Consider the following 12,382-nt stretch of genomic DNA (forward strand, 5'->3'; position numbering starts at 1 on the left):
TTGAGAGTCCTCAGTGGTTGATATCTTTTAATGGCTAACTGAAAAGATGGTAACAAATTGCAAGCTTTCGAGACTACACAGGTCTCTTCATCAGGCAAAGACTAAAAGAAATTCTGAAGAATCACATATTTATGCACAATATAGCACAGAAAAAAAAAAGGAAAAAAACCATGGATAAGACAGGTGACATGAAGCAGAATTTCCATGAGTGATAAACAGTTATGTCCATAAATGTTGGGCCAGTTCTTAGATAAGGATTGTTTTATTGTCCTCTGATTGGGGTCTCTGTTGTGATGACCCCTCATAGTCTGAGGGGCAAGTTCCTTAGTTGATGTAAAAAGACATAAATCCATGCGACACATTCATTCCACCACTAAGACAGTCAAAGGTCGTCATCAGTTTATATTCCCAGACTCTTCGGTCTCTCTTAGATTTGAAGTTACCTTTTAACACAAGTAATTTCATGTCCATAATGTTATGATTTGGGAGACAAAAATGTATTGCCACAGGTATATCCATTCTTTTTTCTCTTATTGTGTGGCGGTAAGAATTCATTCTTGTTCTAAGCTTTTGCCCTGTCTCCCCCACATACAGACCCCCAGTTGGACATTTAGAACAAATAATTAGGTACACCACATTAGAAGTGATGCAGCTGAAAGTACCTGGTATCTTGTAGTCCTGATGTGAATTGGGGATCTTTATCTTGTCCGTGGTCATTATAAATGGACAGGTTTTACATTTTTTCTGATTGCAAGGAAAGGTTCCTGCAGCTATTGGAGAGGACAGGGAGCTCTTGACAGTAATGCTTCTTAGATTTGGGGGCTGCCTAAAACACAGTAGTGGGGGGTCTGGAAAAATGGATTGTAAGCGGGCATCTTTTTGTAGTAAAGGTTGTAATTTCCGTGCAGCTCCCCTTAGCACCTCCAGATATGGATTGTAGGTAACTACTAGTGGTACCCGGTTATTTTCTTCTTTAGCTTTGTAATGTAGCAGGTGATTCCTTGATATTCTGGTGGCTCTTGTGATCTGGTTTTCAATTGTTCTTGGATGGTAGCCCTGATTCAAAAAGGTCTTTCTGTGGCGACCAAGGTGTTCATCCCTATCCATTGGGTTGGAACATATACGATTGTATCTGATGGCTTGGCTGTTGACAATGGAGTTTTTTATGTGTTTTGGATGGAAACTGTCCCATTTAAGGTATGTTGGATGGTCGATTGGCTTCTGCTACAGGGACGTCTCTATTTTATTGTTCTGCAGCTTAATGATGGTGTCCAAAAAGTTAATTTCAGTGCAGGAGTAGTTGAGTGTCAAGTTGATGGTTGGATGAAATTGATTAAACTGTTCATGGAACGTCTTTAGCTGTGGCTCAGACTCCGTCCAGATGATTAAAATGTCATCAATGTAGCAGTAGTACGCCAGAGGCCTGATGGGACATGAGGACAAAAAGTCGCTTTCAAGCTTGGCCATGAATAGATTTGCATACTGTGGGGCCATTTTACTTTCCATTGCTGTGCCAGTCTCCTATAGATAGATCTTCTTGTTAAATTCAAAGTAATTGCGGGTGAGGATGAATTTTATAAGTTTCACCACAGAATGTGCATCAGTCCCTGTGTTTTCAGCAAGAATTTGCAGGCATTTAATCCATCCTGGTGTGGGATATTGGAGTACAAAGATTCCACATCCATGGTGGCCAGGATGGTTCCTTCTGGTAGAGGACCTATTGCTGATAGTTTATTCAATAGGTCAGTTGTGTCCTGAATGAAGCTGGGTGTATCCTTTACCAGGGGTTTAAGAATACCCTCTACCCATCTAGATACCTGCTCAGTAAGGGTGCCCACACATGAAATTATTGGTCTTCCTGGATTTCCAGATTTGTGGACTTTGGGAAGCATGTAGAATGTCCCTGTAGAAAGTCCATGAACAGGGACATTCTACATGCTTCCCAAAATCCACAAATCTAGAAACCCAGGAAGACCAATTATTTCATGTGTGGGCACCCTTACTGAGCAGGTATCTGGATGGGTAGAGGGTATTCTTAAACCCCTGGTAAAGGATACACCCAGCTTCATTCAGGACACAACTGACCTATTGAATAAACTATCATCAATAGGTCCTCTAACAGAAGGAAACATCCTGGCCACCATGGATGTGGAATCTTTGTACTCCAATATCCCACACCAGGATGGATTAAATGCCTGCAAATTCTTCCTGGAAAACACAGGGACTGATGCACATTCTGTGGTGAAACTTATAAAATTCATCCTCACCCACAATTACTTTGAATTTGACAAGAAGATCTATCTATAGGAGACTGGCACAGCAATGGGAAGTAAAATGGCCCCACAGTATGCAAATCTATTCATGGCCAAGCTTGAAAGCGACTTTTTGTCCTCATGTCCTATCAGGCCTCTGGCGTACTACTGCTACATTGATGACATTTTAATCATCTGGACGGAGTCTGTTGTGAACTCTGTTTTTGGGCTCCCTCTTGTGGTCACAAGTGGTACTGTGTGAGTGCTGTCTTTGGGCTCCCTCTGGTGGCTCTTTGTGTCATTCTGCAGGTCTGAGGCTGGTTCAGCTGTCTCGTTATCTGTTAGCTGGTTTCCTATTTAGCTCACCTGGACTTTCAGTGGTTGCCTGCTGTCGATGTATTCAGTGCTATTTTGATCTCTCCTGAATCCCTTCGTTATCTGTCTCGCCGTGAGAAGCTAAGTTTCTGTTTGGTTATTTTTTGCTCATCAGTGTTCAATATGTTTCTTGGTTATTTATTTGTCCTTGTCCAGCTTGCTAATATGTGATTTCCTTGCTTGCTGGTAGCTCTAGGGGGCTGAGTTTCTCCCCTCACACCGTTAGTTGGTGTGGGGGTTCTTGTATTCTCAGCGTGGATATTTTGTATAGGGTTTTTTACTGACCGCACAGTTCCCTACCTGTCTTCTGCTATCTAGTATTAGTGGGCCTCATTTGCTTAATCTGTTTTCATTTCTACGTTTTGTATTTTCCCCTTACCTCACCGTTATTATTTGTTGGGGGCTTCCTATACCTTTGGGGTCATTTCTCTGAGGCAAGTGAGGTCTTACTTTCTCTATAGGGGTAGCAAGTTTCTCAGGCTGCGTCGAGACGTCCAGGAATTCAGGCACGTTCACCGGCTACCTTCAGTGTGTGGTTAGGATCAGGTTTTGTGGTCAATCCAGTTACCACCTCCCTAGAGCTCGTTCTATGTTCAGTAACTTAGCTAGTTCATTCTGTGATCCTCAGCCACTAAGGATCATAACAGTACAGCAGGCCTGAAAAGTGTTTAATGCATCGCAGAAGTGGGATAAGAGAAGTCCTGAGTACAATTTTTTTTTTTCCTCTCTCTTTGCTGCAGTCTGTCCAGCTTCTCTCATCCCCTTAATCTCTGGGTGGCTTTGAGTTCAGCTGCAGACATGGATATTCAGAGTCTGACTTCTAGTGCGGATAGTCTTGCTGCAAGGGTGCAAAGCATTCAGGATTTTGTTGTTCACAGTCCTATGTCTGAGCCAAAAGTACCTATTCCTGAGTTGCTTTCTGGAGATAGATCTAGGTTTCTGAATTTTAAGAATAATTGTAAATTATTTCTTTCTTTGAGACCTCGTTCCTCTGGTGATTCCGCTCAGCAAGTTAGAATTGTTATCTCCCTGTTACGTGGCGACCCTCAAGATTGGGCTTTCTCCCTGGCGCCAGGAGATCCTGCATTGCTGAATGTGGATGCGTTTTTTCTGGCGCTTGGATTGCTTTATGAGGAACCTAATCTTGAGAACCAGGCAGAAAAGGCCTTGCTGGCTCTCTCTCAGGGCCAGGATGAAGCTGAGGTGTATTGTCAAAAATTTCGGAAATGGTCGGTGCTTACTCAATGGAATGAGTGTGCCCTGGCTGCAAATTTCAGAGAAGGTCTTTCTGAAGCCATTAAGAATGTTATGGTGGGGTTCCCCACGCCTGCAAGTCTGAATGACTCAATGGCTTTGGCCATTCAGATTGATTGGCGTTTGCGGGAGCGCAAATCTGCGCACCATCTGGCGGTGTTTTCTGAACAGAGACGTGAGTCTATGCAATGTGACCGAATTCTGACCAGAACTGAGCGGCAAAATCATAGACGTCAAAATGGGTTGTGCTTTTACTGTGGTGATTCAACTCATGTTATCTCAGCATGCTCTAAGCGCGTAAAAAAATTGCTAAATCTGTCACTGTTGGTACTATACAGCCTAAATTCATTTTGTCTGTTACTTTAATTTGTTCTTTGTCTTCCTATTCGGTTATGGGTTTTGTGGATTCAGGTGCTGCCCTGAACCTGATGGATTTGTCGTTTGCCAGGCGCTGTGGTTTGGTCCTGTAGCCTTTGGAATTCCCTATTCCACTGAGGGGAATTGATGCTACACCATTGGCTGAGAATAAGCCTCAGTATTGGACTCAAGTGACCATGTGCATGACTCCTGTACATCAGGAGGTGATTCGCTTTCTTGTGCTGCATAATTTGCATGATGTTGTCGTTTTGGGTCTGCCATGGCTGCAGGCTCATAATCCAGTTCTGGATTGGAAAGCTATGTCTGTTTCAAGTTGGGGTTGCCAGGGGATTCATGGCGATGCTCCTTTGGTGTCAATTGCTTCTTCCACTCCTTCTGAGGTCCCTGAGTTTTTGTCGGACTACCAGGATGTATTTGATGAGCCCAGATCCTGTGCCCTGCCTCCTCACAGGGATTGTGATTGTGCTATAAATTTGATTCCTGGTAGTAAGTTCCCTAAGGGACGACTTTTTAATTTGTCTGTACCAGAACATGCCACGATGCGGAGTTATATAAAGGAGTCTTTAGAGAAGGGACATATTCGCCCGTCCTCCTCCCCTCTTGGTGCAGGATTCTTTTTTGTGGCCAAGAAGGATGGTTCTCTGAGACCTTGTATAGATTATCGTCTTCTAAATAAAATCACGGTCAAATTTCAGTATCCTTTGCCATTATTATCTGATCTGTTTGCTCGGATTAAGGGGTCCAGTTGGTTCACCAAGATAGATCTTCGCGGTGCGTATAACCTTGTGCGTATTAAGCAGGGGGATGAATGGAAAACAGCATTTAATACGCCCGAAGGCCATTTTGAGTACTTGGTGATGCCTTTTGGACTCTCTAATGCTCCTTCTGTGTTCCAGTCCTTCATGCATGACATCTTCCGAGAATATCTGGATAAATTTCTGATTGTGTATCTGGATGACATTTTGGTCTTTTCTGAGGACTGGGAGTCCCATGTGAAGCAGGTCAGGATGGTATTTCAGGTCCTGCGTGCTAATGCCTTATTTGTGAAGGGCTCAAAATGTCTCTTCGGAGTACAGAAGGTTTCCTTTTTGGGTTTTATTTTTTCTCCTTCTACTATTGAGATGGACCCAGTCAAGGTCCAGGCTATTCATGACTGGACTCAGCCTACATCTGTTAAGAGTCTTCAGAAGTTCTTGGGTTTTGCTAATTTTTACCGTCGCTTCATTGCTAATTTTTCTGGCGTGGTTAAACCCTTGACGGATTTGACCAAGAAGGGTTCTGATGTGACTAATTGGTCTCCTGCGGCCGTGGAAGCCTTTCAGGAGCTGAAGCGCCGGTTTTCTTCGGCTCCAGTTTTGTGTCAGCCTGATGTCTCTCTTCCTTTTTAGGTCAAGGTTGATGCTTCTGAGATTGGAGCAGGGGCTGTTTTGTCGCAGAGAAGCTCTGATTGCTCTGTGATGAAACCTTGTGCTTTCTTTTCAAGAAAGTTTTCGCCTGCCGAGCGGAATTATGATGTTGGTAATCGGGAGTTGTTGGCTATGAAGTGGGCATTTGAGGAGTGGCGACATTGGCTCGAGGGAGCTAAGCATCGTGTGGTGGTCTTGACTGATCACAAAAATCTGATTTATCTCGAGTCTGCCAAGCGGCTGAATCCTAGACAGGCTCGTTGGTCGTTGTTTTTCTCCCGTTTCGATTTCGTGGTCTCGTACCTACCTGGTTCGAAGAACGTGAAGGCTGATGCTCTTTCTAGGAGTTTTGTGCCTGACTCTCCGGGAGTTTCAGAGCCGACTGGTATCCTCGGAGAGGGAGTGATTTTGTCTGCCATTTCCCCAGATTTGCGACGAGTGCTGCAGAAATTTCAGGCGGATGGACCTGACCGTTGCCCACCAGAGAGACTGTTTGTCCCAGATAGATGGACCAGCAGAGTTATTTCCGAGGTTCATTCTTCGGTGTTGGCAGGCCATCCTGGGATTTTTGGTATCAGAGATTTGGTAGCTAGGTCCTTCTGGTGGCCTTCCTTGTCGCGGGATGTGCGTTCCTTTGTGCAGTCCTGTGGGATTTGTGCTCAGGCTAAGCCTTGCTGTTCTCGTGCCAGCGGTTTGCTTTTGCCTTTGCCTGTCCCGAAGAGGCCTTGGACGCACATTTCCATGGATTTTATTTCAGATCTTCCAGTCTCTCAGAGAATGTCTGTCATCTGGGTGGTGTGTGATCGTTTTTCCAAAATGGTCCATTTGGTGCCCTTGCCTAAGTTGCCTTCCTCCTCCGATTTGGTTCCTCTATTTTTTCAGAATGTGGTTCGCTTGCATGGCATCCCTGAAAATATTGTGTCTGACAGAGGATCCCAGTTTGTGTCCAGATTTTGGCGGATCTTTTGTGCTAAGATGGGCATTGATTTGTCTTTTTCGTCGGCCTTCCATCCTCAGACGAATGGCCAAACCGAGCGAACTAATCAGACCTTGGAAACTTATTTAAGATGTTTTGTTTCTGCTGATCAGGATGATTGGGTGACTTTTTTGCCATTGGCCGAGTTTGCCCTTAATAATCGGGCTAGTTCTGCTACTTTGGTTTCGCCTTTTTTCTGCAATTCTGGTTTTCATCCTCGTTTCTCATCGGGTCAGGTCGAGCCTTCTGACTGTCCTGGGGTGGATTCTGTGGTGGATAGGTTGCAGCAGATTTGGAACCATGTGGTGGACAATTTGAAGTTGTCACAGGAGAAGGCTCAGCGCTTTGCCAACCGCCGTCGCGGTGTGGGTCCCCGACTTCGTGTTGGGGATTTGGTATGGCTGTCTTCTCGGTATGTTCCTATGAAGGTCTCCTCTCCTAAATTCAAGCCTCGCTTCATCGGTCCTTATAAGATTTTGGAAATCCTTAACCCGGTGTCATTTCGTTTGGACCTCCCAGCGTCGTTTGCCATTCATAACGTGTTCCATAGGTCTTTGTTGCGGAGGTATGTGGTGCCTGTGGTTCCTTCTGTTGAGCCCCCTGCCCCGGTGCTGGTTGAGGGCGAATTGGAGTACGTGGTGGAGAAGATCTTGGATTCTCGTGTTTCTAGACGGAGGCTTCAGCATTTGGTTAAGTGGAAGGGCTATGGTCAGGAGGATAATTCCTGGGTTGTCGCCTCTGATGTTCATGCGGCCGATTTGGTTCGTGCCTTCCATGTGGCTCATCCTGATCGCCCTGGGGGTTTTGATGAGGGTTCGGTGACCCCTCCTCAAGGGGGGGGTACTGTTGTGAACTCTGTTTTTGGGCTCCCTCTTGTGGTCACAAGTGGTACTGTGTGAGTGCTGTCTTTGGGCTCCCTCCGGTGGCTCTTTGTGTCATTCTGCAGGTCTGAGGCTGGTTCAGCTGTCTCGTTATCTGTTAGCTGGTTTCCTATTTAGCTCACCTGGACTTTCAGTGGTTGCCTGCTGTCGATGTATTCAGTGCTATTTTGATCTCTCCTGAATCCCTTCGTTATCTGTCTCGTCGTGAGAAGCTAAGTTTCTGTTTGGTTATTTTTTGCTCATCAGTGTTCAATATGTTTCTTGGTTATTTATTTGTCCTTGTCCAGCTTGCTAATATGTGATTTCCTTGCTTGCTGGTAGCTCTAGGGGGCTGAGTTTCTCCCCTCACACCGTTAGTTGGTGTGGGGGTTCTTGTATTCTCAGCGTGGATATTTTGTATTGGGTTTTTTACTGACCGCACAGTTCCCTGCCTGTCTTCTGCTATCTAGTATTAGTGGGCCTCATTTGCTTAATCTGTTTTCATTTCTACGTTTTGTATTTTCCCCTTACCTCACCGTTATTATTTGTTGGGGGCTTCCTATATCTTTGGGGGTCATTTCTCTGAGGCAAGTAAGGTCTTACTTTCTCTATAGGGGTAGCAAGTTTCTCAGGCTGCGTCGAGACGTCCAGGAATTCAGGCACGTTCACCGGCTACCTTCAGTGTGTTTGGTTAGGATCAGGTTTTGCGGTCAGTCCAGTTACCACCTCCCTAGAGCTCGTTCTATGTTCAGTAACTTAGCTAGTTCATTCTGTGATCCTCAGCCACTAAGGATCATAACAGGAGTCTGAGCCACAGCTAAAAACGTTCCATGAACAGTTTAATCAATTTCATCCTACCATCAACTTGACACTCAACTACTCCTGCACTGAAATTAACTTTTTGGACACCATCATTAAGCTGCAGAACAATAAAATAGAGACGTCCCTGTATCAGAAGCCAATCGACCATCCAACATACTTTAAATGGGACAGTTTCCATCCAAAACACATAAAAAACTCTATTGTCTACAGCCAAGCCATCAGATACAATCGTATATGTTCCAACCCAATGGATAGGGATGAACACCTTGGTCGCCTCAGAAAGACCTTTTTGAATCAGGGCTACCATCCAAGAACAATTGAAAACCAGATTACAAGAGCCACCAGAATATCAAGGAATCACCTGCTACATTACAACGCCAAAGAAGAAAATAACCGGGTGCCTCTAGTAGTCACCTACAATCCAAATCTGGAGGCGCTAAGGGGAGCTGCACGGAAATTACAACCTTTACTACAAAAAGATGCCCGATTACAATCCATTTTTCCAGACCTCCCACTACTGTGTTTTAGGCAGCCCCCAAATTTAAGAAGCATCATTGTCAAGAGCTCCCTGTCCTCTCCAACAGCTGCAGGTACCTTTCCCTGCAATCAGAAAAAATGTAAAACCTGTCCATTTATAATGACCACGGACAAGATAAAGATCCCCAACTCACATCAGGACTACAAGATCCCAGGTACTTTCAGCTGTGACACTTCTAATGTGGTGTACCTAATTATTTGTACTAAATGTCCAACTGGGGGTCTGTATGTGGGGGAGACAGGGCAAAAGCTTAGAACAAGAATTAATTCTCACCGCCATACAATAAGAGAAAAAAGAATGGATCTACCTGTGGCCAAAACATTTTTGTCTCCCAAATCATAACATTATGGACATGAAATTACTTGTGTTAAAAGGTAACTTCAAATCTAAGAGAGACAGAAGAGTATGGGAATATAAACTGATGACGACCTTTGACAGTCTCACTGCAGGAATGAATGTGTCACACGGATTTGTCTTTTTACATCAACTAAGGAACTTGCCCCTCAGACTATGTGGGGTCATCACAACAGAACCGGACCCCAATCAGAGGACAATAAAACATTCCTTATCTAAGAATTGGCCCAACATTTATGGACATAACTGTTTATCACTCATGGTAATTCTGCTTCATGTCACCTGTCTTATCCATGGTTTTTCCTTTTTTTTTTTCTGTGCTATGTTGTGAATAGATATGTGATTCTTCAGAATTTCTTTTAGTCTTTGCCTGATGAAGAGACCTGTGTAGTCTCGAAAGCTTGCAATTTGTTACCATCTTTTCAGTTAGCCATTAAAAGGTATCAACCACTGAGGGCTCTCAATTCTAAATATTTTTCTAATGAATTGGACAGAAATGATTTACACTATTTAGGCAACTTGGAGTTGGTTCTTTTTTCATCCAGTCCAGTTATATGCAATGACGGTGACAATAATGCATCAGTGATTGATGTGATGTTACTTAAAAGTTTGTGATAAATACAGGCTGTATCCATGTGTGATTTAAATGAATATGTTTTTCTTTGATAGCAAAGTAATAAATTATAAATATATTACATGCATATAGCTATACAGCTCAAAGCAATGTCAAGAGCAACATAGTAGAAAGGGATGAGGCATGTGGAAGAAGTATATACCACGCAGAGTATTACCAGATTCTTGCCAACAGGTATCAATTTGATGATAAAACCAGAATAACCAATAACACAAATTGGGAAAGCTGGCTTCACGCATCGGTGACATACAGAGAAGTCGAGTTATAAAACTTAAAGAAAGGGATAAAATTAAGCACACCAGTAGCGCTTCAGAAACTGTGAATCCTGCAGCGGATACAAATACAGTGCCACCCTTCTGTATTAGTAGCTATAAACAGGTATATATATAAAAATAATCCGCGCTGGGTTCTCCAGTTTTGTGACCCCTAGATACCTCCAAAAAACAATAAGTATTTGCACCTTTTATATGACTTTAAAAAACTATTAAAAAATAAGTTTGTGCTGTGTTTTAGAATAGCTCCACCATGGAGCACGAAATTACCATAAGGAAATTCTAAGCGAGATAACAAATTAATTTTTTACCTGGTGCGGTCTAGTCGATAATGTCCACAGTTCCTTTTAGTCAGTCTTTGTAAAAGTCCAAATGTGGAAAAATGCGGCTTTGGTGGAGTTTTTTTCTCTTTTACTTTCACGTGAGCGGGCTCCAGGCAGTGCCCCGGCCGGCGGCAAACAGCCCTATGCTCGCTCACTGCTAGTAGCGACTATGCGCTGTTGTGCAGCTCTCGGTTCTCTGCCTCTGCAGGACCTTGCGTGATGTCACAGTCATGTGATTGCTCACGTGACTTGCTACAGATAGCACGGTGGACCAATTTCCTACTAGTTTCGGAATAGGACGTATTCCTTCATCAGGGAAGGCCGGGGCACTGCCTGGAGCCCGCTCACGTGAAAGTAAAAGAGAAAAAAACTCCACCGAAGCCGCATTTTTCTACATTTGGACTTTTACAAAGACTGACTAAAAGGAACTGTGGACATTATCGACTAGACCGCACCAGGTAAAAAAATAATTTGTTATCTCGCTTAAAATTTCCTTATGGTAATTTCGTGCTCCATGGTGGAGCTATTCTAAAACACAGCACAAACCTATTTTTTAATAGTTTTTAAAGTCATATAAAAGGTGCAAATACTTATTGTTTTTTGGAGGTATCTAGGGGTCACAAAACTGTAGAACCCAGCGCGGATTATTTTTATATATATGCGAGTTATAAAACTACCTGTGATTCTTTATTTCCTAAGTTATTTTCTTTTTCTAGCACGTTTGCCTGATGTATTTGCTCTTTATTCACAGAATAATAAATACTAATATGTCACATTATTTGTCATGTTTCCAGCTCTCCGACTTTCTGCCTCCAGGAGTATTCACCGCTGTGGCCTCTGCCGTCCTGGCATTGTTTTTTGCCGTGTGTGCCGGGCTTTGTATCTTCATTGCTGTTGCTGGAATGAGGTCGAGTCAAGGAACCTACAGCCCAAGCAGACAGGAGAAAGAAGGGTCTCGGGTAGAGATGTGGAACATTGTTCAGCCACCACCACTGGAGAGACTCATTTAATATTGTAACATTCTTCTCTATCTTCAAGACTGCCAGAACATCTCAGGAATCATTTACATTTCAGTACATTAATCACATGAAAAATTCCTTAAAGAGGTGGTCTGAAATGCTAATTAATTTTCATCGTAAATGTCTTTCTACATAATACTTTAATATAAACTATTTTCTAGTATACTTTGATTCAAAATTCCCTGTCCTTCCCTAACTACACTCTCTAACTGGGTTATTTTTCGTACTTTCTTTTTAATGATGATTCATTTGAGAATCCCAGTGCATGCTGGTATGGTCAAATGAAGGGTCATGAGGGGACAGAGGCTGTGGTCATTGCCATAGCCTCTGCCCCTTCTCTGGAACAAAGCATCATTGGAGAATTTTGTTTCAGGGGCTGGGATATGTCCTGCGTGCTGTGCAATGTGTGATGTGCACAATGACAGCGCACTTCCTCATCATCTCAGATCAGTAGTAACAAGCCGGCAACAGAGCGTATTGTAAAATGAATACCTGGTTTGGCTTACAGAGAGCAGCGCCACCCCCGCAAGTGAGGGCTGATGAGCTGAGCTCCCCACATGCAGTTCCAGACGCTGCCGAGGGAGGAAAGAGAAAGAGGAGCGAGATAGAGCAGGCGCCGGGCATGTAACAGCAACACAGGAGGCAGTGCACAGACACAAGACCTGGATGATGGACGGCTGGGAGGCGGATGAAACAGGGGGAGACACCATACCTCTGAGACTCAATACAGGTATAGGGCACAATTTATAAAAGTCAATATTTCAGTGGTACTAGGGATCAGAAAAATAAGAGCCACCTTCACAGAATGCAGCCTTAGTGCTGCTGAAGGTGGCTCTTTTACTTAAAAACGCCCTAGGGGGGTGATAAGTTCCCTTTAAATAGATTGGGAATTAGGATGAAAATTACTGTCTATTCTGGA

General features: G+C 43.7%; 1 protein-coding gene across 1 annotated transcript in view; it reads left to right on the forward strand.

Moving 5' to 3' along the window:
- Positions 1 to 11,627, forward strand: part of CRB1 (crumbs cell polarity complex component 1) — a 163,135-nt gene extending 151,508 nt beyond the window's left edge. The window contains exon 12 of the mRNA XM_077278086.1: positions 11,239 to 11,627. Coding sequence (XP_077134201.1) covers positions 11,239 to 11,454 — 216 coding nt within the window. The 3' untranslated portion in view covers positions 11,455 to 11,627. The remainder of the gene's footprint in view (positions 1 to 11,238) is intronic.
- The last annotated feature ends 755 nt before the right edge of the window (positions 11,628 to 12,382 follow it).

This window comes from Ranitomeya variabilis, chromosome 8 (assembly GCF_051348905.1).
Source record: "Ranitomeya variabilis isolate aRanVar5 chromosome 8, aRanVar5.hap1, whole genome shotgun sequence".
Lineage (NCBI taxonomy): Eukaryota > Metazoa > Chordata > Amphibia > Anura > Dendrobatidae > Ranitomeya > Ranitomeya variabilis.